Consider the following 25,888-nt stretch of genomic DNA (forward strand, 5'->3'; position numbering starts at 1 on the left):
TACTGTACTCTCTGCTTTTGGGAAAGTGCCTGGTGACGTGTGACTAGAATTGGGATTATGTTTTTTTTCTGGTTATCTAACAGCAGCTTGAACAGATTTGTGGTGAGTTTTTCTTGGAGATGCCATCTTGGGGACAATAAAACAACTGCAGCACAACACCTTTCTGCATTCTGCATTTTTGCTTTTAATCCTTTAAAAACGTCCCCTATTGATTAAAGTGAGACTTCCATGATTTCCATTCCATATATTAATAATGTGAATGTATCAAAACGCACAGTCCACAGAAAAATGCACACAGCCTGTATTCAGAAACTGAGCCTTAAAATGAGCCGTAAAACAAGCAGTCATGCCTTATGACTCAGAGCCTCTCTTCTGATTGGCTCACCGACCTGTTATTAGCCGACCTGTTATTAGCTCCAGAGAGAAGATGTAAAACTACATTGAGATGGTTTTTGGTACTTAAAACCACATATATGTCTTCTTATGGAAATTAACACTTTAAATAAAACACAGGAAAGGTGTAAAATATGGGACCTTTAAGGATGCAAATAGCCATTGTTTAGGTATTTATACTGCTATATAAAAGGTTTACAGTGCTGTGATTGTAGAGAAGTTGGTCGCTTCCTTTTTAAATATCTTTAAAATTATCAAAAATAGCTTTAAAAATACATTTAATTAAAGTCATTGTTTTTGGTTGTGAAACCTACTGCTACTGTTCTGCAAAAATATCTAAACCTCAGTCAAACCTTCAGCTGGAAACCACCTGATGAGCTCTTCATCAGCTTCTCTGAGCATAAATCCTTCAAACTCTGTGAAATGTCATGTCTTTGTACATGATGTAAAGTGAGACAGAAGGAACATTGTGTAGACTAATCAGTGGAGAACTCAAACTGCTTTTTTGTTTCCTGACTATGCTGCTTCCATTGACAAAATGTATAATCACAGGTAAATGGAGCGGAACCCCATAACTAGTGGGCTCAGAGTGGCTGGGTAAAAATAAATGTACTCCCTTAGCAACACTGCTGGCTGCTTCTCCTGCAGCAACAGGCTGTTTACTCATCTGTCTCTCTCTCGCTCTGTGTGTGTGTGTGTGTGTGTGTGTGTGTGTGTGTGTGTGATGAGGAACTGAAGCCCAAAAAGGAGGCCTCTCGCTGGGAAAGGCTGAGAGGCTTTCTCCCTGCAGACACTGAGCAGAGGGCTTTGAAGTTAAAACAATAGGTGTGTTCACTGGACTTTCCCCTGCTGTACCAGGTGGGTGGGGGTCTCACTTTAGGGGCCACCAGCAGTGTCTAACAGGTTGCAGATCCCACCCACATAGAGCGCCGTTACAAGTGAATAAAATGGTACACCGTCAGTTTGCCGACCAGCATACTGATGAAGCGAATCTTTCTCCTCCATCTGATCTCATGTGAAGTGCTCTCACTGTCGGAACAGGTCAACCACCAATACAACAATTACATTTAGAAAATGGTGTTTTTTCTATTTTGGAGTTTCGGAGAGTATAGAGAGGCAGAGAGAGAGAGACCACAGAGAGGGACACATAAAAGAGAGGAGAGAAGGTTTGGGAGGTGACCAAAACAAACAGTGTGTTCAACCAACGTAAATGTTGCTTCTTTTTTTTTTTTTCCTGGGCTTGGACAACTTGAAAGCATTACCAGATGCAGAATGAAGAGGAAAGAACGAGGAAGGGACAGAGGAGGAGGGAATGAAGTGGGAGAGACAGAACAAGCATCAGGCTGAAAAACATGAGGATACCTGAAGAGCATTTCAACTGGTTTTTGAAAAGAACTAACACTTTGTACCAATATTAAACTAAGAAACCAACACTTTTGTGAGGCAGGGGTTCCATACAGTTAAAACTGTGATCTCCATGTTTTGGCCCACCCTTGGGAGGCCCTGTGGGGCGCACAACACTCCCCCAGTGAACCAAATCAACCACAGAGGATTCATCTAACACAACCAAGTCCAAAGAGTCAATTAATAAAAATATACTGTACATAACAACCAGGACATTAAAGACTATGAAGGAAACAAAATACAAACAAAATAACCCCAGACTGAGAGGCAGCAAGAGCAGCAGTCCCCATGCTAGAAGCCTGTGGCTTCTGTTGCTACACCAGCACTTCCTGCCCAGGACAGGTGAACCTCATGAAGGAGTAATCAGGAAGCAGCTGGGCGGAGCTACACAGAAGACCAACCGAGACACTTAGCAATAGTTTATCAAACAAGTGAGCAATGGCAATGCTCGTAAAGATAACTGGATTTACTGAAGACAGTCTGTGTGTTGTGCTACTACAGAGCAGATGGACATGGATATTTTGTCAAAAGATGAAGATTAAATCAAAATCTGGTGCCATAAATGAACAGTGTAGAAAACCACCTGACCAAAACCACCAAGACTTACGGTTTCTGACCTGTAGACTGTTTTTTGTTGGAAAGAAAAAAGAAGAAAATAAATTGGTTCATCAATGAATTGATGACCCAAATTACAGGATCTATGCTGCTAAAATGAGCAACAGGTTCATTGGAAAGACTAGAGCGGTGTTGTGGTCCTAACCATCAAATTCAAGCCCCTGAAACAACCATCAAGGACCAAGGCTAGAGAGGACTAAAATATGATTCCCAAGGCCCTGGCTGAGGCTGCCATTTTCTAAGACAGGGAGCTGGCATAGCAAAACTAAAGCCTCCCCCTCCCTCTCCACTCACCACGCTGGCAATGGCCCCCAGCAATCCTGGCTTTTAATGTTGCAATGTAAATCTCTAACACGGAGGGTTTACCCTTCTCTCTCCCTACACGACTCTCACTTCTCTTTCTTCTTGTGCCAAGCCCATCACGAGTGGGAGAGAGGGGAGACTGGAGAGCTTTTTTGCATCACCTCCTCCTAGCGGGAGTGGGCGACGTCAGCCCCTCTCCTTGGTAACAGAGGGAAAAGAAAGGGATGGGGAGATAAAGTGCGAGACGAAGGGAGGAGGCGTGCGTCTTCTTTTGATGTGCCGTGGTGTTTGATGCCAGGTTGATATCTCCACTACTGAACTGGCATTGTGCTCCCCACCCCATTCTCCCACTCGCCTCCTCTCTCCTTTCAGTGTAAAACCCAAACTCCTCCACAACTGCCTCCCCAAAAGTCTGTCAGGAACTCCCGTTGTTAAACCATGTCACAAATGAGCTGGTATGAGCTTCAGAGCCATCTCGCTGCAGCCCCTTAATGAGCTGCGAGTCTCACCCACTCCGAGGCTGGTTTGAAGATCAGCATCTAGTGAGCAACACCTTCACATGGAGGGAGAGCCACGGTAGCTTCCCAAAGACATCTGTCATGGGTGCAGAGCATGATGGGCATTTAATAAGGCTCCAATTAACACCACGGAGCTCCTGTGGCTCCGTGCCCTGCCATTTCATAATGGTGTAGTTATTGCTGCACATGTTCATGAGTCGCACATGCAGGGGAAAGCCACGATGGTGCCTCTGTCAGTCTTCACCCAGCTGGTGGAGTACTGAACTGATGGTGATGATACCACCGACAGCTTGAATGTCACATTTTATTTTGGAGAGAATCCTAACTCTGCTCGAGTTGAAGTCCAGAGTGAGAGGTGGTAACGTTAACGCTAACAACAAGGCTGTGAGCAGCAGAACTGCTTCGCCTCAGCATGATCTATTGTTCTCCTGTGGAGAGATCCGCTGTGATACATACCCTAACCCTGTCTGGATCTTAAGTCTTCATTATGCTGCAACTAAGTGCTTGTCAGATCGTCCAACACTCAATCATGCTCACCTTACAACCGGCCAAGAAGCAAAGGTAAGGCAGATTGGACTTCTCTCTCATGTTGTCTGTTTTTATACTTGTTCACAATCAAGTGCAACACTGAACACTCTCAGGGAAAACTGTATAATCATGTTGAGACTAAAGAGACCAGGTTCTTGGAGTGAAGCCCTGCCCAGTGTGGACAATCAAATCAGGTACAAACACTTTTGCCTTCAGGTGCAGTCAGATCACATGTCATATGACCAAGGTTTTTTTCCATGTTCACTGAATCCTTCAAGCTGTGCTGCTGCACTCAGATGAGACACTCATCTGGTCAGCTGACAGACAGAGATTGCTTCAGTGTATCCATGGGCGAGGGAACTTGTAGTTATGCATAATTGAGGGCGTGGCCGCTCTGAGTGACAGGTCGGTGAGTGTATGCTTGCCACAAACTGGAGTGTCAGCTCCACACATGCCCCACTTCTTTGCCCATTTTTGGAATAGCTGGGAGTTAGGTTGAGTCAAGCAGTGCCAAGATGGCAACAGCAGGGCAGCCGACTTTGAGCTTCAAAACTACTCCTCAGAAACATGTAGGTGACATCATGGAAGCTACATCCATCCATTTACAATCTACGGTTTTCCTCCAGTGGCCTGTACATGATCTTTCATTGATGAAAATGATGAAGAATATAATCAGGTTTTTAATAACCAGGTTCTTACCTCTTGTCTTATGGAGTAAATTATCATTCCATATTTTCCCATGTATAAGACTTTATTGAGGATGATTGGCTACAATCCTTTTTAATAACCTTATTACTAAATGTTAATAAGGGTCCAGATTCCTTTTAAGTGGGGAGGTGCATGTTGTACTTCATTTTCAGTTTAGCTTCTTTTGAGCAGTGTGGCTGTTGGGAGGCTAAAATCAGTCCAATAAAAGCTTTGCAGGAAAAATATAAATGTTGGAGCCTGAAAAATCAATCCAGCATGGATTTAAATGAAAATGTTGTCTAACATGGGCCCGGTAATATCTATTGGCAGGGCCTACTAAAGCCTTATGGAATCCATTTTGTGACGGCACAAAGAGAAAACAGGCTGCGCTTGTGTTTTCGTGCAGCGGATGCAGACGGTCTGCAGCAGCGGAGCCTGCGCTGTGTCTGTTGTTGTGCCAGATCTCTTCAGCCTTCTCTCTTAAACGAGGGCTCCTGTCAGATCCTGAAAGCTACATGTTTGCATTAATCAAAACAATGTCCCTGATGGATAAAGACGTCAATGTTGGGAACTCGCAGGGGGGGGTGGGGTTTGTTCTTCTTTATTGGATGCAGAAGTCTTCTGGGAAGATGGCACATTACCCACTGTTTGTGTGAAAATGTTCTTTTTCGCACTCGGTTTGATCATGACAGGATCTACTGATCACATGTACACCTTTAACACCTGCCAAGTATAATCATTCATGTCTTGTTGCAGTCTGATGCTCTGTTTTATTCACTGATTCTGACACAATTCAAAAGAGAAGATTTAATTTGCAAGGCAGAAAATACACTGAACAAAAATATCAATGCAACACTTGTTGCACTTGTTTTTGATCCCATTTTTCATGAGGTGAAATGAAAGATCTAAGACTTTTCTGAGACACGTTTTCTTCACAGGTGTGTTTAAATGTGTTAGTGAGCCAAGATCATCCATCCACTTGACAGGTGTGGCATATCATGATACTGATTACAGAGCATGATTACAGCACAGGTGTGCCCTGGGCTGGTCACAACAAAAGGCCACTTTAAAATGTGCAGTTTTATTTTTGAAAAAAGTAATTTATTAGGCACTGAGCTGTGGATTTCACATGACCTGCTACAGATCTGCACTTTTGGAGGGAGGGTCGTGGATCAGGAAACGTGTGACCGTCAATTGTCTCATGCAGTGCAACACATCTCCTTTGTACAATGTGGAAGTGCTGCGTTTATATTTTTGTTCAGTATAGAAGACAGTACTGAAGAAAGCAGGAAAAGAAATGAACAGAGGTCAAATTGAAATGTATTCTTGCAAAGAAATCAATGTCTTTTTGTCTATTTTGATGCAGTGATGGCATCATTATTTTTATTCTACTGGGTGTAAACTTTTGGGATAGACTAACGATGTCAGTGCTGTAATATGGTTTGTGCAATGTGTGTGTGGCTGAGGACTGGATCAATTCAATGTCAAGATCCCAGACAGTTATATTTACACCACTGTAGACTTAGCTGTTTACTGTTGCTCATTGCTCAGCCCCATCTGCTCAGAGTGCTGAGGTTACAAGACCATCACCACATCTGGACCCATGACACAGAGACCGCTGACACTAGCTGGCCCCTCTCTTTTCTATAACATGGGACGAACACAGCAGTGAGACTGCAGGAGCTGATGACTCAGCAGGTGTTGAATGGAAATTAGGCCGGTAAATTTGTCAGTACAGTGAGTATAATAGTAATATTCATGTGAAATAACTTCAGCAAACAGATCATCATATATAAGTGTGTATCTTTCTCTTGACTAACACACATGTGAAAGAGGGAAGAGGGCTCTAAATCATTCACATAAAGTTGACTTTAGATGGCAGTGATGTGACTGGAGAAGCTGTACTCACTCATCATCTGGCGTTAGCTGCACTGGTTCATTAGTAAACTGCGTGTCGAAGTTTTCGAGGCCGTAGTCATCAGAGATTTGAGGTTTGAAGGGTGGCGTCACCTCTTTCTTCTCCAGCTGAGGAAAAACAAACACATCAAATATATTGTGTATAACAACTGTTTTTACTCAGTGAGGGAGAACGGAGATCATGTATAAAAAAACATCATACGCTCCAAAGTCTGTAAACTTTTTTTTACAATTACAGGCAACTGATTTTCTTGTTACTCCCAAATAAAACTTACTCCCCAGCTTCTTTGGAGCATTTCCTTCTTTTTTGTAAACAGATTTTTTTTTTTACTTTGATGTTTATAAGCTGCTTGGATCTTGCAACAGTCCCTGTAAATACACAACATGATCACATTTTACAGACGTTACGTTCTCTGGACAAAGAATTTGATTTGTTAAATTTGATCCTAAATACAATGTAATCTTCAAGTTGTGAACGTCTGTATGACAATATTAAATCTATTTATCTTAGTTTGCGCAGTTTACGACTAAATGCTTGTACACATGGTCGCACGGAACTAACATTTGTGCAGCGCGTCTTCCATGATAAACACAATCATCAGCATTGACATACAGTCGCTATTGGAGGGTTTCGTAACCCACTTCCACCCCCCGTTATTTGGTTTGAGTTGGCACTTCATGTGGTGGGCCTTCCATGCAAACATGCAAACAAAGTGGCATTGGGTAGGTTGAGGGTGAGGGGTGTGGTTTGAAAACAGGCCAAACTATCCTGCCATCAGAAAGAACCGCTGAAAACAGCCCCCAACAAATGCACCTTAATTGAAAACTACAGTGCCCAGCTGTTGTAGGAAATGACTTAACCTTCTTTAAAAATGCAAAAAGATTTACGTCTTCCCTTAGAAGTACTGAGAGAGAGAGAGAGAGAGAGAGAGACTAACACATTGTTGCTCTTGGTACTCTGAGACAAATGTCAAATGTTTAATTTGATAAATGTTGTTATTGACTCATCTGACCTACTAACCGTAAGGAAAGGAAGGGAACCTCACACACAGTGAGTCCATAACAAACAATGTGATATACAGTACATCAGGCACTGTGGCTCTTCTCCATATGCTCCTATCTGCTACGGTAAGAGATGAGCACCTTGTTGCTGTGTTTCTCGGTGGCAACGAAGACAGACAGGACTGGGGAGTGGAGAGAAAAACAACAGAATGGAAAGGGTTGAGGCAGCAGAATAATTGTGCCCGAGTGATTCAGCCAGGAGAGTTTTTGTCTGGTTTGTTTCCATGGTTTCACATCGGTCCCTCATCCTGTTAAAATGTGCACTGAGGACATTTTCTGAGAACACAATGAAGTCAGATGGGCACAGAAAGACCACAGGTACACAGCTCTGCTCTCCATGATGTTTCCTCAATCTAAGAATGTGCTACTTTAGTAGTAGCAGTAGCTCAGAGGAAGCTTAAAATAGAGCTAAATCAATATTGTTTTTGATAGCTGATCCGTGTGCTGTCTGATTGTGTGTGTCATGTATATAAAACTGTTTAGTGATTCCTCCAGAATCTGGAGAAAAGATATTAAAATTCTCCATTTAATAATAGAATAGCAAAACCAGGATCCATACATACATACAGGTATGTACGTGCTGAAATCCCAATGTTCCATTATAGTGAAATTATTTAGAAGATGTCAACAGTAATAGTTGTGTGTGTATGTGTGTGTGTGTATGTGTGTGTGTGTGTGTGTGTGTGTGTGTGTGTGTGTGTGTGTGTGTGTGTGTGTGTATGTGTGTATGTGTGTATGTGTGTATGTGTGTGAGTAGCCTGCCCACAAATAAGACAGAAGCTTCATGTTTGTGTGTCTGCTCTCGTGCGCTTGTCAAACCTTTTCTTCTCTGTTGAAAACGGCTGAAAATAATGATCGACAGTACTTAGGATCAATATGTTATGGTTTATATGGTAATAGTCATCTTCGTCATCACACCATTCACAGTGCAGACACAAAAATTTTTTTTTTGTTTTGTTAAAACAAGGCAAACATGGAGTTATATTTTGTATGTGAATAATATGGTAATTTTAAGATGCTAAGAATGGAGAAATATAATAATATGAAGTAATAATAGCAAAACGTTTTCAATATAAGGTGGAATTGGCTTTTTTATTCCCCTTTTTTTTCTTCCTTGTCAAAACCTCGCACCCACATTACCCACAATGCATCTTGACCGCCAACAGTTGAGTCAGATGCTGTGTCTCAATTCATATACTTCCATACTTACACTTACTTAGAGCATTAGTATGTTCACATTGACAAGTATGGCAACATGCAGTGCACTAGAAGTACCCAGATGACACACTCCAATCTCATCCTCAACAGTCGCCATCTTGGCTACGTAGTGGAAGGGTAGAGATGCATGTTTTGGAGGAGGACACATGATCCGATTTTGAGACACACCAAGAGAACCGTGAAACCTTGTGAGTTCTGCATCAAACTTCATTCCTTTACTCACCAAGAGCTGTCTCCAGTGGCTGGAAACAACGCTAATGTTAGCTCTTGATTTGCTTCTATTTCTATGGCTTCTTTTCTTCTACTAAAATTAGCATGCTAACCAGCTAGCTCCAGCCAGGCTAGCTCGACTTTCTGATACTGAGTCACTGTATAATACGCCCTCTGAGCGCTGCGCCCTCTTGTATTGTAAACAACTCAAGTCAATTTTATTTACATTCACCACATAAGTTATCTCAAGGCACTTTTCATATAGAGCATGTCTAGGCCGTACTCTTTAGAATATTGATTCAGAAACCCAACAGTTCCCCACCATCAGCAAACACTTGGCAGCAGTGGCAAAGAAAAATGTCCTTTTAAGAGGCAAAAACCTCGAGCAGAACCGAACTCAGAGTGGGCGACCATCTGCCTCGACCGGTTGGGTTGAGAAAGAAAGAGAGAGAGAGAGAGAGAGAGAGAGAGAGAGAGAGCAGGGGGAAGGACCACCAAACGCTGTGATGGCTGAAACTGTTGGCAAACGACCATTACCACCACCCACCTGACAAGAATTCAGATTCAGGGGAGAGAGAACGTACAAATAGCCCCTTTAAACATAGAGGTGGCAGATTAATGAGAAAATGTTTATATGAATCAAATGTTCAGGCCGTTTATTTTGAAAGGCTTTGACAAACAACCTGTTTTGTTGTTTAGGTGTGAACACTGTTGAGAAATCTATTACACACACCACTTGTGTTTTTTTCGTTAGCCAGCTGTTTCCTGATTGTGTGTGTGTGTGTGTGTGTGCGTGTGTGTGTGTGTGTGTGTGTGTGTGTGTGTGCTTAGGTCCTACAAAGCTCCTGGTTCTCCTGCTGGTTTTTGCGGCAGTTCTTCTGCTTCATTAGTGTTATTGGTTCAAAGCTCTTTGTGAGAACAGCTTCAAATAAACAAACAACACAAACAACTCACTTTTTCCCTTTGTATCTCTTCGTCTCATTCCCTCATCACCAAATTGGCCCACCTTCCCCCAAACTCTCTCTCTCTCTCTCTTTCTGTTTGCTAATTTCTTTTTCAACTTTTTCAGTGCCTACCTACACTCCTCTGTCAGTTTCACCCCCTCACATCCTGTCTCCATCTTCCTCCTCTCCGTTTGTCTCTGTCTTACTCATTGTCAATTCTTTTATCTTTTTCACATCCCTCTCCTCTCTCCTCCTACTTTCCCCAGTCTCTCTGATGTGTTGTTGGGCAGGCTGAAGCTCTGTGTGGTGGTAATGAAGTGCACTGAAGGCCAGAAACGAGCCCGGCACCTTTACACACACGCGCGTACACACACACACACACACGGGAAGTACCCCTGAGGCCAGAGGGGCACATGAAAGAGGTAAGTGAGGCGCCAGGGCTATACAGGAGAGCCATGGGTTCTCAGATCACAGCACCTGTCAGAGTATGTGTGCGTGTGTGTGTGTGTGTGTGTGTGTGTGCATTCCAGTGGCATCAGTGCTTTCAGGACAGGATTGGACGCTGTGACAGTCAGCCTGATCTGAGGCCTGCGTTAATGTGACTGGAGACGTACCACAGTCAACAGATGTGGAGCCATACATCACACACTTACATACACACTCACACTATATCACTTAATCACACATACTGTGCTTTCTCTTTGTCTCCACGTTGTGGGTTTAGAAGCACATCTCCATAAGAACAAGGAGATCAACATCAGAGAGGCCAACTACCCGCACTGCAACTGCCGCTTCTTCTGCTGTCGGACAGTGAATGCCTCACAAAGAAACACGCTGATGTTTACGTACGCAGCGAGCTTCAGTGGACAAACAGACAGCTGGAATCAAACCTGGTGCTGTGTGAACAGGTTATGTGATTGCTGGGATACGGAAACACGGTGACGCTGTGACAACGAAGTGAGACGGAGCAAGAAACACGAGCAGCCAGACAATCAGACTAGGTTGTAAAAAAGCAGCAGTTCAGGCAGATTACCAACCAGAAAAATGTGTGCTCGCACTGAAAGAAATTCAGGGGCTCCAGCAGCACAGGACAGATATGAGCACAGATAAACAGAGGAAGTAAAAAACTTATTCTTAAAAATAGAAACTATACAAGAGCAATTAAATTAAAAGGCAAGCAATATGCAAACAAGTTTATATAACGTGCTCGAGATTCATGAAAAAGTTCAAAAGCATGAAACAGTATTAGGCCGGGAACAAACTGGCTGCGTAGGGCAGTGTGTTCCATGGTGTAACAAGTACTGGCTTTTCCATACGTGCAGAAGTGAGTTCTCTCTTCTCTCACTCTGGAGAGATGCAAACTTCACAAGCTAAAATAAACCTGACGTGTGATAGCGGCAGAGAAAAGAAAAAAAAAAAACATTTAAAAAATCATGGCAAACCAAAGAAAACAGAACATGTGGTCACTGTTCGACAGGTGAAGTTGACACAGAGATACACTTCCTCCTAAAACGTAAAATATTCAAAGAAATAAGGAACATTCACTTGAACCAATTCAGGTCTGTAATCCCAAATTTCAATGACTTGAGGGACACACACACAAATAATAGACTGTAAATATGTAATTAATATACACATTTATATCGATCTTGGTGTTTGCTGCATTTTGTATTTTGTACTTTTGGAAATTGTATTTTGATGCTTTGGTAATATTGTTTTTCTGAAACTGTCAATAAAGCACCTTTGAATTGAAAAGAACCCGAGTGAGATGCTGCGGCCACACATCTGGTGGACGTCGGCACAACCAGGACACAGCTGGAACATGACACGGCCACATCCAGTAAACACAAGAAGTTAGCCTGCACACTTCAAATACGAAGCTCAAATCAGTCACACGACACGAATACAACTGTGCTGTGGAGGAGAAAACTTTCTGCTGTTCAACAACATGATCCACAACATGGATATATGGGTTTCCCGCCCAATCGAGATCTGAGCTTCAGTGAAAAATAATTAATAATAGTGAAATCAGTACTACTCGTTTCCAAATGATCGACTTCTTCTCCATGTTCATCAACCTGACAGTTCTCTGGCAGTAAAGAACTGTGCATTTGGAGAGAGAATAAAAGAGGACAGCAGGTAAATGATATTCAAATGTGTCATCTCTTCAGAGAGAAAACTCGACGCTCCCTCAGGAACTGTCTGATGAATATTAATACGTGGTAACAACAGTAGCGGCATGCCAGGCCTGTCAGGTCTGGAGACAGGTTTCTAGTTTGAGGGCAGAGAGCGTCGCTTCTCCACCTCTCACAGCTTTGTCAACTTGTTTTCCCTCTGCGCAACATGGGAGCTTTGTCGCTGGGCTCAGGATTTCTCTTTGCTTTGATATCTTTCCCCAGTTTGCCTTTGGTGTGTACTTCACAGGCGCAGTGGCAGCACTCATTAACAAACTCTGACAATTGTTTTCCTCCTCTTTTATACCACTATACTACCTGCTATCTCACCTAATTGTCCCATGAGGGACATGGCAACAATGAGGACATAAAAATGGCCTTAATTAATCTTAAATTAGCATTTGCACTAATGTCTGATGAAGTTACATATTAATGGTGCAGTTTCAACAACGAAGCAATTTTCATATTGGGAAAATTTTAATTAGAATTCAGAAAAAAAGAGCTCTATTTGAATTCTATTTTTTATGGATTAAAATACATAAATTAGCATCACAGCTGTAAATTATATTTCTAATATTAATATTTACCAATACAATAAACAATGCCAGAGGAATAGATGCAACCATAATTTGATTATATTATCTGAAAAAAACCCAACTCCAACAGTTAATATAATAATTACTTTACATTTAAATGATAATACAGGGATGATAATATTTTTGTAGGCCAGCCAGGAAGTTGTGTCGCCCTGGTTCCCTCCACAAAAAGCCAGTGGGATTTTTACTGTTGTGGCTTATAGGTGAATTTTTCTTCTTAAAAGCCAGGAAAATAATTTTAACTAAAAAGTAAGTATTGAAAGAATTAAATCACAGTACGATGGGTCAGAATGAACTCTTTCAAAACTATATACTGTACATTGATCAGCCACAACATTAAAACCTTCAAAATGACCATTACGTTGAATCAACACCTCTCTGAAACAGCTGAAAGAGAATTTATTTATAGGACTATTGGATTAGAATACACTCGTCTTAGCTAGGTGTTCCTAATGAACTGCCAACTGAGTATAGTTTGGTACCGTAAAGACCCTTAATATTGTACGGCTTGTATCCTTCTTTCATCTCGGTTTCAAATAATTTTGTGCGTCAACCTCAACACACACACACACACACACACATTCACTTCCAATGCTTCAGTTGATGTGAAAATGTGTGCGTGTGATTAGAAATTCACTTTAATTTGCCTTGCAGCTCCACAGAAGGGGGGTGGGGGGTGGGGGTACTTCACTGCATGCAGCAGTAGTCTACGCACAATGTCTATAACTATATCATCCATTTTTTAACGCATAGACAAACGCAAACACAAAGGGCTCCACCTCGCTCATGTGCCTGCTCAAATCGTAAATAGGAGGGTGTGTTGTGTGTGTTGCTGAGGCTCTTGAAGTTTACAGCAGACACATACGATCAAGCCTGACAAAGGCAGTTCACAATATAGAATGACAGCTGTGCAGTGTTCTCGGAGCTGATTGGCATCAGATGTGGGCGTGCCGTGTTTATTCTGTGTCTGTTGTTGTTACATTAGTTCTAAACGAACTGACAGGTTGTAAGAGTCAAACCCCAGATCGCCTGTCAGCCGCTGTCTGTCATGAAGCAACGCTCACCCGGATCTCACCGATGAAGAACTGTATTCTGGAAGTGTAAGTGGAACATGTGGCGGATCACCTTCCACCTCGTAGTTTATCCATATGAAATGAGTCATGAGACAATAGGGATGTCATATCACGCCATAGCTGTCCCTTCAACCATCGATGCTTTAATCCTCTAATACTCTGGAAGTGGCAACTGCATTCTTTCATCTTGTTTCTTTTTGAGGTATTTTCAAACCTATGTTTGGTTTATTCCAGTTAATCGGTTCATGAGTTGGTAGTGCCTTTCCCACTGGTTCTTTTTACTCAGAAGATAATTCAAGCTAGTGATGGGTGATCTGGCAAAAAGAAGAATCACAATCCACGATATGAATGAACAAAGATGTTCTACTTGATTCAGATCTGGAGACTGGGGAGGCCACTGAAGTTCAAGTTTGAGATGACGTTTGCTTTGTGACATGGAGCATTATCCTGCTGGAAGTAGCCATTAGCAAATGGTAAACTGTGGCCAAAGAGGGATGGTCCTCAACAATACTCAGATAGACTGTGGTTTTCAAACCGTCACTGATTGGTATTAAGGGCCCAAAGTGTGTTAAGAAAACATTCCCCACACCATTACACCGCCACCAACCTGGACAGATGACATAAGGCAGGTTGGGTTCATGGGTTCATGCTCTACCATCTGCTGCCTCAGCAGAAATCCTGATTCATCGGACCAGAGTATGTTTTTCCGGTCTTCAACTGTCCAGTGTTGGTGAGTCTGTGTCCGCTGCAGCCTCAGATTTCTATTCTTGGCTGCCAGCAGTGGAAGCTGACGTGGTCTTCTGCTGCTGTAGCTCATCCACCTCAAAGTGGGACTTTGCTCACCACAGTTGTAAAGAGTGGTTATGGGAGCCTTTCTCTCAGCTCCAGCCAGTCAGTCCATTCTCCTCTGACCTCTCTCATCAACAAGGTGTTACTTCCACTGAGCTGCTGCTCACTGGTTGGTTTTTGTTTTCTGCTCCTTTCAGAGTAAAAACTCGAGGGGTGTGAAAATCCCCAAAAATACTCAAACCTGCCTGTCTGACACCAACAATCATGCTACGGTCAAAGTCACTGAAATCACATTTTCCTCATGCTGATGTTTGATGTGAACATGAACCGAAGCTCCTGACCTGGATCTTCAGGTGTTTATGTATTGAACTGCTGCCACATGATTGGATAATGGCATGAATAAGCAGGTGTGCAGCTGTTTCTAATAAAGCGCTCGGGGAGTGTAAAATGTAGGTGATTCATTCTGACAGAGACGGGGGAACGGGGATCCTGTTTTAACATTCAGGAGCACAGTGTATCAGTTCACAGACGGCGGAGGTCATTGAATGAGATTTTGCATTTTTTAATTTACTGACTAAAACTGAAAGGAATTCCTTTGTTGTTTTAATTAAGGTTATTTCTGATTTAGTTTTCATCTTGTTTTTGTCATTGAAAAAAAAACATTTTCTCATGGTTTTTGTCGACAAACTTAACACTGGCTGAGTGTTGGGATGATGTGTTTTTGTTTAAGGATCATATTTTGTAGCAAACGGTTGTTGTCATATCAGACCATCTACTATGTCTGTGTCATCAATATACTTCTACATATAAAAGTTTTTGGATATTTTGAAAGATTATAGAAGAAACACACAAGTGAATGAACCAGAGCAGGATGTTTTTTCCTGTCCTCAGTCAGCTCTTACCTGGTCCCAGTCTATACTGCGGAAAAATGTATGTGACTTGATATCTGTGAAGCCTGTCTGGACCTGGCAGCCCAGCCGCTCCTTGGGATCCTGTTGGAACCAAGACAGCTGGTCAGGAACATTAACAGAATCAACTGCATTTTCCAAACAACGTGAAATTATTCTTGTAATTTGGCATGTAGGTGTAGACAGTGCAGGTTGATTCTACTTCATATGGACAGTAATAAAAGCTTATTATATTTCAGATGTTCCACAGCTCCTCAGAGAATGAAGCAACTGCCCTGTTCACATGTACAATTAAAAAGATCAATACATGTGGACAATTAGTGATAATGTTGGCTCCACATGTTTCTTCCTGCGCTGCATGTGTTACCCCCTCTAACTGCTTCACTTGCACTCTGCTTTTTTAATCACAACAATTATGGTGATGACTTACAGAAGCTAAGTGCATGAGAAAAGCCACAGGGCTATCTGAATAAAAGAAGAAATACCCGCCTGCATCAAAGCTGCACTAACATGTCACACACATCAGAACCTGTAGCAAAAACATGAAACTGGCTGAAATACATGAACACACACTGTTTTGTGAATGAACACACAGAAAAAATGTGTTCATGTTAATTATAAACACATATATTTAAAAAGATCATAGCATTTCTTTAAGGGTTGCACCAGTGTTTTAACAGGTTATAGTTAATGTGCTGAAATGTAGAGTTTTTAATTGTTGTTTTCCACCCTGTCTCAGGCTCTCCGCCCCAATCCCACTGGTTCCTGCTGAAGAGGGAAAACACCTCACAAATACAAATATATAGTTTTATTTAAAAACAAAACAAAACAAAACAAAAAGCCTCAGTAATTTCCTGAAACAGCTGGACACTGCAGCTGTTAACAACGTTACTCAAACAGGAAACAGTGCATTCGTTGGGGACTATTTTCAATGGCGGATTAATCCACAGTTGGTGCTCTAGTGAGTATTTGCAGCAGCAGGAAAGTGTGTGTGAGTTTGAGTCAGGATAAACTACAGTGTGTGTGTGTTCATGGTAAAAGAGGAACATGTCACCCAGTGACAACAGTGTGACTCACTGATGTGTTTTTGGAGACAACAGTGGAGCTTCAGAGGAATAAGATGGTAAATGGCCTGCATTTACATGGTGCTTTTATCCAAAGTGTTTTACAGTTTGATCAGTTCATTGTTGGTCTTGATCTTTTCATGGGATTTGTTGACTATAAGAAAAACACAGAATATCACCAGACTGATAATTTCATCCATCACAGAGAATATTGTCTAGAGATAATCTGTTTCAGCATTTTGTTAAATATGCTTATTTGTTTTCTTTCTGTGAGTGAGATGCCTAAATTGATATGTACACACAGGATGTGTAGTTTGCCCAGTATAGCATAAAGACTGGAAGCAGGGGGGAAACTTACAACAACGTCTACCTCTCACCAATTCAGTTACATGCTGGAAATTATTTTCTACTTTGGCACAGTGACTTGTGGGAGTAACAGTAATGTTGTCAGAAAACCAGTGGAGACGTTGCACATAGGCACTGGCAGATGGATAACCTCCTTGTTTTTATGCTCAGTGCTATGCTAAGCTAGGCTAATTGCATTCTGGCTCTAGCTATTTACCGACAACACTTTTTATCTCACTCTTTGAAAGGAGGCAAATAAGAGTATTTCCCAAAATGTTGAATTATTCCTGAAAGTCCTGAAATTTTTCTCATCTCAGCGATTAGAGATTGATATCGTCACTTCCGTACTTCTGTTTTTAAACTCATCTCATCGTAAACTCAAACCTATTTCATTAAGTGATCAACAGCGAGTTTCGGCTCCCGAGGCTGCAGCACAGACTGTGTGGCTGAAACATGCAAATCCTGCCACAGATTGTTTCTACACTTTATTCTGTATTTCTCTCTGTATACTAGTTTTACTATTGCAACACAGGAATAAACAGACTCTGGCAGTCTGAGCCAAATAAAGAGGCCTTCCCTGGCTTGGCAATGATCCCACACATGATGATTTGACTGAGCAAAAGTGCAAACAGACAGAGAGAGAGAGAGAGAGAGAGAGAGAGGCTGATTGGGAGTGGACGGCTCTCACCTTGTTTAGAAAGCCCTTGAGCACGCTGGCAGCTTTCACCGACAGAGACCTTGGGATGCGAATGGGCTTCTCAAGAATAACTGTTGGCAAAAAAGAGAAGAAAGAAAAGCAACAAAAAAGAGAGAGAGAGAGAGAGAGGGAGAGAGAGAGAGAATGAAAAGGACAATCGTGAGTAGGGAGGAGGATGATTCACGGTCCAACCTGCCTGTGGGTGCCCGTGTCTGCTGTGTGGGAGTCAAAGGGAGGGAGAAGATGCAGAGGACACTGTTCTGTTCTTTCACTCACTTTTGATGGTCTACACACAACCTTGAGACTCCCACAGCTCAACAATGTCACACGAAGGAGAACAAAAACACTCTGAAAACTCATTTTTCCCTCAAAACCTAAATCCAAGGATGCAGCGTTGCTTCACACATTAGTGCTTCACACTGAGGTGACCAGAGTTTCTCTTTTTCAATCTCAGTCCATGGCCATGTGACCGCTGTGTGTTCTTACATCTATGTGGTTATTTTCCATCAAACGTTTCAGGGTAACACAAGTGGCTGTTGCACCAAAAAACACCAGAACAAACCCTGAAATGTCAAATATACGGTTTAGATTCAGTTCATTAATTATAAAAACATGTAAGGCTGTACAACAAGCTTCATTCAAGCTATTAGTTCACGTTTTATTTGAGGAGAACTGCTTTAGAAGCAGGGGACAGGAACAAGCTGACCTAGTGCCGTCTCTTCTCTCTCTTCTTCTCAAAGAGCGACCCCTGGTGGTCCGCGAGTAACTTTGGTAAAATATCATGTTTTAAATTTAGTATCTCTCAAACTGTCTGCGAGTGACCACAAAGCCTACTAGTAAGTAGTCTATAAGTGTTGTTTTCAGGATTAAATCAATTCATATGTAAACTAAAACATTATTATTTGAATTGGCTGTTTTGCAGACTTCAGCCATGTAATCGACTCATGTAGCTACACCAGTTCACAGATTATGTTACGATTTTAAATGTGGATGAAGCCAACTGTACATTGCCGGGCGCTAAAAAAAGACAGCTAGCAAGTTTGTTTGGAATCCTTGGTCCTTCAAACTGTATTTAAAGCAGACAGACATGTCAGCTGGTATCTTTGCGCCATCTGACCACAAGTAGGGTATAAACTAACTGCAAAGAACTGCAAGGAATCTTTTAAATTAGCAACGTTAACGCTACCGACTGACTCGCATCAAGCTGGCAACACTGTGGTGCTGGTTAGCAAGCAATTTCCTCCCTCCTGTTGTCTAGAGCGGAGCGCTTCTAAACTGCTATTGGTTGCTGCAGAACCGCGTCACAGCCCGTTACCATAAAGTTGCCTGGATTTCAACTTTCCCCCATCACTCAAGACTGCTCGCCGGCAAGAGACGCTGGCTCACATAGAAAATGAATGATTTTGACGTTCTCGCCACTTTTGGTCTGAACGTACAGTTATGGTTAACCTGCCCTGGGATACTATATAAATGTAATAAACAGCCTTAATTGTAATTCAACATAATTCTTCTTTTTATTTTTATCCATCCCACCTCTGAGACCTAAACCTGCTCGGTCCCTTTAATCTCATTAAAAACACATCCGCTCAGGGAAATTACACCCAAAACAGAAACGTGGTGATGCTCAACAAGCTCCTCTCTGGTGCTCTACGTCATCGCAGCTGAATTACTATTGGCTGACGGTACAAACTGGTGAGACGACAGTCTGATGTTTATTCTAACCAGGTCTGATCGATCCATTGGTGTGGCTGTTGTTACCAACCTGACCAAGGACAGCTGATAAAGCAACAGTTTAAATCAGTTGCTTCCATTATATTTCAGTTATTAAAACCTTGTGGCTGGTTTCGCCTCTGAATCTTATGTTTGCCAGTCTCTCTCTCTCTCTCTCTCTCTGTCTGTCTAAAGCCTTGGGACTGGCATGTGGAGCCCTGATACCCAAAGCAGGGCTTAGCACAGGGTCTAGCAAGATGGCATATGGCTGGGTGGCTCCTATAGCGACAGGGCTGGTTTCCGTTGGCAGGCACTCATCCAGAAACCTGGTGCTCTACCGGTGAGACCGCCAGGAGGATGGTGCTAGTGGCAGATGCTAGCCACGGAGCCACGCGATGCTCCTGACAGTCACAGCAGAGACGTTATGCGTCACACGAGGCTTCTGTAGTATGGAGGAATGTCTGTCATGGAGGACTGTGTGGGTGTGAGGGAAGGGGGAGTGGGTGAGGGGGTGAGCTATGTATGTTTACCATATGGATTGAGGAAACACATATGTATAATAGTAGGACAGATACTGGATACAGCCACTTTGAAATCATCTCATTTATGTGTTTTAGGTTGTCACGGTGATGTTGTGAGGTTGTCACACACAATCAAAAAGACACATCCACACTAATGTCATAAATGACCCTGATTCATGTTTGCTTCAGCATCTTACAGAATTAAGTAAATGTGCATGGGTGTCATTTCTTAGCTGCCTTCTTTCTAACACCCAGATCCATAAAAATTATTTACATGTAAATTTTGCAGAATTATAATTTGCTCATCATTTGACACCTGGAGCAGACAGAAGAATTAGACGAAGCAAATGGACTGTACTTATATAATGCTTTTCTAGTCTTTTCTATCACACACACTCACACACCGATGATACATTAGCAAATCAGGGTTCAGTATCTTGCCCCGAGGAGCCGGGAATCAAACCACCGACTTTACAATTAGAGGACAACCTGATCTACCTCCTGAGCCACAGCCGCTCCAGTGCAGCAGTCGGAGCAAATCCAAGGAGCAGAGATGCACATTAATGCTGGGAAATATGAAAGTGGCGAACATGCAATCAAGCGTCAAGCCAAGATAATACATGTCTTATTGTCGATGATATGTGTTTTTGTTTTTTTCAGATGGTTGTGTATATGAGCAGGATGGTTTCTACTGAACACAACATTGACAGTTTTGATTGCATTTACTTTCTACTGAAGACACAACTGTCAAACAGAGCCATCTGTGGAAACCACCCCATCCGTACCCAACCCCCCAACTTCATGGCACAGTGGTCCCCCCTCCTCACAAATGTATTATCTTTGCATTAAGAAGATATTAGAACATGCAGTAAAACTGGCTTTTTGGCTGGGGAAAGAAACAATGACAGAAACTGATTATTTAAGAGAAACAGGTCAGTCTGTGCTTCACAAAAAATGTAGCAGCACATTAAAAAAATACCCATATGTAAGCATGAGTCCAGACTGAGGTCATTCTCCCTCAGTTCATTTTGCTATGTGAGGCTTTCCAAGTACCAGTAACCGCTGGCTTTAGATGTCTACATCCATCTCCTTATACTATTAAAATCATCACATAAAAAGTTCCAGCAACAGGAAATGTGCTCATAAAACAGTAAGTTCTGGGTGATATTTCCTGATACTCTAATTCTAACAGTTACTTTGCAGTTTGACTGATGGAGGACAGAGAGACCTGTGTTATCAGCTGCCTCAGTGTGGTAATTTGGCGACGTACCGGTTCAAATGAAAATGCTGTTATGCTGCCAACTAATGTAGAAATGCTGAACTGTTCCTCTCATGCATCCTAAATCTCATCTGTAAGAGAGGCCGTGATGTACTGCCAGATTTTCCACAGTTCATGAGGGGTGGGGGAGCAGACATTACAGCATGTGTAAGCAGCAGCACATCATTACATGAGTTCTCAAATATTAACCCATTTCTCACACAAAACAAACTGTAACAGCATAATTTCAATTTTTAGTTAATAAGTTCCATGGAGATACAGCCAGCTGTCACAGTCTCGTCATGCTTTAAGACATTAAAACCAGAATGGTTTTTAGCCAGGTCACTGTGCATATTTTCACTCATCTAATGGGCTTTGAAGAGTTTAATTAGTAGAATTTTCTCTGACTATGTGATCTGTCAAATGAATTTGCGCCACACAAATCACTAAACTGGATTTCCAATGAGGAAATAAGGTGGAGATTTGTGAATTTACAAAAAGAAAAAAGGAAAATAACACAGGAAAAACATTTTTATCAACAGGAAATGTATGTTCTCCAGCTGTTAATTCCCTTACCAGGCTTTATACTCACTAATGTGATATATGACAATGTCTTGTATGAACAAGTAAACTAACTAAAACAAATTAACATTTGAGAGAAATAAAATTAGCCCTGCTTTCTGAGATTCTTCCATTTTAATGAAGCATACTGTACCCATCTAAGCCTGGATTTACACAGACATAAATCCTTTACAGCCTGGAGCTGATTGTTATTCCATTACATGGAGTCTATTTTACCTACTCTCAGAATATCAGTTATGTGTCACAAAGGGTTAAATTAACATGCGTTTGTTTAAATGGCACCAGCCTGCCATGTGCGCTCAATATTCATATTTGATTTCCCACTACTCCTCTATACTCCCAATCCCTTTAACCATAGAGAATGGAGTTAGGAGCTGGGTTCATTCTTGCTGAAGGAACAGGGACAGATGTAGGACAACATGAAGAGAGGATTAAAAAGAAACTGTCGGCAGGAATTTTCTCAATAAAAAGCTCTTTTAAAAGTGAAAATGTGCTTTTAGTTACTACCTATCGTCAGAACTACAGTCACTGACAACTTTCAACATTTAGAATGATTAAAGTATTTACTGTTTCTTGTCTTTACATTTTTTAGAAAGCATTCACATAAGTGTTATGGCCATGACATTCAGTTGGTCAATCCACCACTGTTGTTCAAAGTGAAATATCTTGACAGATATTGGATGGATTTCCCCCCAGAGGATGAACTCTAATGACTCATGAGACACTAGCGCCACCAGCAGGTTAATGTTTTTTTTTTTAGTTAAGGGTTAAATGTCTCAACAACTATTTGATGTGTTGCCATGAAATCTGATGAACATTCATGTCGCTTTTGGATGAAGCGTGTCATCAAATAGCTGCAAAAAGTTATTACAGTCCCATCAGCCTCAGCTTCACTTTGTCTTAAGAGCTAACTAGCAAATGTTAGCATGCTGACTAAGATGGTGAACATGGTAAACATTATACTGTACCTGCTAAACATCAGCATGTGAACATTTCTGATGTTAGTGTTTAGCCCTGAATACAAAGTCACAAAGCTTCTTGTGTGGATGTAACACCTTGTTTGCCTTGCTAGCAGAATGGCCTAAGGTTAGCAATGCCTGCATGTTGGTCGATCAGTCTATTTGTCAGCCCAATACTGGTTCAGAGCAAGGTTTGCTATGGGATTTGGTACTTAAGGTGCCCTGAGGATGACTATGATGTGGTGACCCTCTAATAGTTCATCTGACATCATCAGGTCAACATTTCCTTTGTAAATAGTTCCTTTGTACGCTTAAAGAGTGGTCTTTTAAATCTGTGGTCTCTATATGATTCAACCTTTTGAAAAACATTTTGCTAGCCAAGTTGACCTTTCCTGTGGAGGACACTCGCAGGTAATTGAAATTTTCAATTTCCACTGGGCAGATGCTTACAAAATCAAAAAAGGACATTCCTTCTACGCCAAAAAAATAACCTTTTCTATGTGGTCACTTGTTTCAAACCCCTGATAGCTTCATGAAACATACGGTTTTGGTAATGTTTCTTTTATGAGACAGAACAATGCAGACAGCTACTTGTTGGTAAACCACATGCAAAATTGTTCACTAAAAAGAAAAAGAATTAAATTCCTCTCTCTCACCTTGAAAGAGGTACTCCTCTGTGTTCATGTCAGGATTGTCAGTGATGATGTCAAATGGAGACCTCCCAGCCATCATCTCAAACATCAGCACACCCAGAGCCCACCAGTCCACACTGAAGCCTGAGAGGGTGGGAACGAAAAGACATTCAGATATTTATTCAGATGAGTGTGTGGCATGAAAAGACATTTGGAAGGACTTCTTCCCAAACTTCTCCCATCACACCAGAATAAATCACAAACTCAGGCTGGTCATTGTTGGAGATTGTCTGCGTGAATGTGTGCTGCTTTGCATCTTGGCCCACCAAAGCCCAGTCTTTGTTTTTTCATGAATCTTTTGACTATTGGGAACCCTTAAACCAAAGATATGGTGGTTGGCATCAGTGTTTAGACATGAACTGATCCCTTCCGGTACGACTCCTGTGCTCACCGTAATCCTCTCCTCTGAGGATCTCAGGTGCGATGTAGTTGGGAGTTCCACAGAAAGTACTGGTGGTGTCACCTGGTCTGATCCCTTCCTGGGTAGAAGAAGAAGAAAAGGAAACAAGTGCAAGGGAGAGAATAGCAGTTGCAGAGATGGAAGAGTGTGGAAGATATGATGAGTACAAGAACATGAATGGTGGAAAAAAAAAAAAAACAAAGGCACTGTTAATACTTCCAGTCGATTCTGATGTACTGCATTATTGATAACCCTACGCCAGCAGTCCACAGTCTACTGGAAAAATCAATCTATCTCTTACCTTGCACATGCCGTAGTCTGTGAGCTTGATGTGTCCCTCATGGTCCAAGAGAACGTTGTCCAGCTTCAGATCGCGATAGATGATGCCCTTTTCATGTAGGAAGTTCAGAGCGATACAGATTTCAGCAGCATAAAATCTGTGAAGAAGCAGGGAGAAATGAGGTGTCAGATCTATCCTCTACCGCCTCCACCAGGCCAAATATTCCCACCTGTACACCAGGAAATATCAATATCAACAGCCACTCGTAGCTGTACATGATGTTTTGTCAAAGTCACAATGGAAATTCTCAGACCTAATGACATATTTGTAATATTTCCTGCACAGCACATACATGAAATGAGCATTGTCCCATTAATGTAAAAGCACAATATAATAATGTAAATGTACAAAATTGATAACCATCTTAGTCACAGAGAGATAAACTGTGATTAAACCACAGAATAAGGGTTAGTAGTGTTGCGATCTTTGTGATAAAGGAAAAGCTCTGCATCTCTACCTGTAACACTCGAGTCACATTGTCATCCAGAGGATGAACCTTTTCCATTCTAAACAATCTATGAATTTTCATCTGAGTACATACAGTACATGCCAGAGAAGTGAAATGAACCCACTTGATTCTATAACAGGTCCCATATTGTATTAAGTGAGATTTCCATGTCTTTTTTAATTATAAAGCAGGTCTAGGTTCTACATTAACACTGTGAAAGTATCAAAGCACTCAGTCAACAGAGAAACGCACACAGCCTGTGTTCAGAAACTGAGCCTTATAATGAGCCGTCAGGACTTCTGTAACTTTGTGATGTCACATCAAAGCAGTCACCATATTTAGCCACGCTCCAAACCCAGACCCACCATTCAACCTTGCAGAGCTCAGAATCCCCTCTTCTGATAAGCTCACCGAACTGTAGATGCTAGAGCTACAGAGAGAAGCCTGAAAGGGGAGATGTAAAACTACATTGAGATAATTTTTGGTTCTTAAAACTACAAATATATCTCCTTATGGATCAACACTTAAAAAAAAAACACAGGAAAGTGTAAAATTTGGGACCTTTAATTTTGTTTAATTTAATTTGTGCATGACAATGTTAGCCCCACTACTAGCAAAGCTCGAAGAACAGCAAGATTCTCCAGCATGTTGCTCATTCTATCCAACACATATATATTGAGGATCTAGGGGGCACTTATGTAACTTTTATTAAATGTTGGGAAACTTTCAGCACATTGTCACTGTGCTTTGACGTAATTTCCCTGTTTGGTTTGTTATAAAGCAATCAAACAAAATACAGAAATACAAAAATATATAATGAACATGCAACACATTTGTTTACGTCTAGTTTATCAATGAGTTCTGAAGTTTAAAGGACTTTTCATCAGTATATTTAAGTTATCAAGATTATTTATTCTGATCCTGTGAAAATATTTAAAGTGAACATTACTCTTTACATACTAATGCTTTAACAGTGACTAGATGTACTGTGCGCCTCTTCGGTGAGTCAGTAGCATGTTTTCTCTCCATGTGTAGGTAGTGTGTATTCTGTCTCTGGGAGATAAGCCTTCATTAACACTGATGAGCCTCTCTCCGTCTGCCTGTTGTAAATCCACGATTGTCAAACACTGAGGGAAAGATTGTCGTGAAGCAATGTTTGACAGAGAAATCACAAATCCCACATTGCTCCCCCACGTTTTCACTGTGACAGCCCTCATTGTACAGCGTTGTTTCGTTGCTGGCATCAGACTGATAGAAGCTGCGTCCTATCGGCAGCACCATCCGTCGCCCACCGGCCCGCCTCCCCCACTGCACGGGGGAATGCAGCAGGGCTCTCTCTAAGAGCACTGCTCATGAATATGTACAATCATTATGAGTGATTAACATGCTGCTTTGCATATGTACAGCCACTGTCTCCAGAATACAGATTGCAGGGGCCGATTGGGGCCCAACAGTGCCTCTCTAAATTACCCAGCCTTTGATCCTGCATTTATCAGAGCCGCAGTTGGAGTGCCCTGCAAGTAGACTGGCACA

At 41.8% G+C, this 25,888-nt stretch overlaps 1 protein-coding gene across 2 annotated transcripts in view; it reads right to left on the minus strand.

The window, feature by feature from the left end:
- prkcz (protein kinase C zeta) overlaps positions 1 to 25,888 on the minus strand; it is a 119,350-nt gene that overhangs the window by 4,079 nt on the left and 89,383 nt on the right. For both annotated transcript variants that reach the window (XM_022761698.1, XM_022761697.1), the window contains 6 exons: positions 23,869 to 24,004; positions 23,559 to 23,646; positions 23,132 to 23,251; positions 17,437 to 17,516; positions 15,334 to 15,423; positions 6,358 to 6,473 (listed from right to left, as the gene is read on the minus strand). In XM_022761698.1, coding sequence (XP_022617419.1) covers positions 6,358 to 6,473; positions 15,334 to 15,423; positions 17,437 to 17,516; positions 23,132 to 23,251; positions 23,559 to 23,646; positions 23,869 to 24,004 — 630 coding nt within the window. The remainder of the gene's footprint in view (positions 1 to 6,357; positions 6,474 to 15,333; positions 15,424 to 17,436; positions 17,517 to 23,131; positions 23,252 to 23,558; positions 23,647 to 23,868; positions 24,005 to 25,888) is intronic.

The sequence above is a fragment of the Seriola dumerili genome, unplaced genomic scaffold (genome assembly GCF_002260705.1).
Source record: "Seriola dumerili isolate Sdu_G_001 unplaced genomic scaffold, Sdu_1.0 BDQW01000425.1, whole genome shotgun sequence".
NCBI lineage: Eukaryota > Metazoa > Chordata > Actinopteri > Carangiformes > Carangidae > Seriola > Seriola dumerili.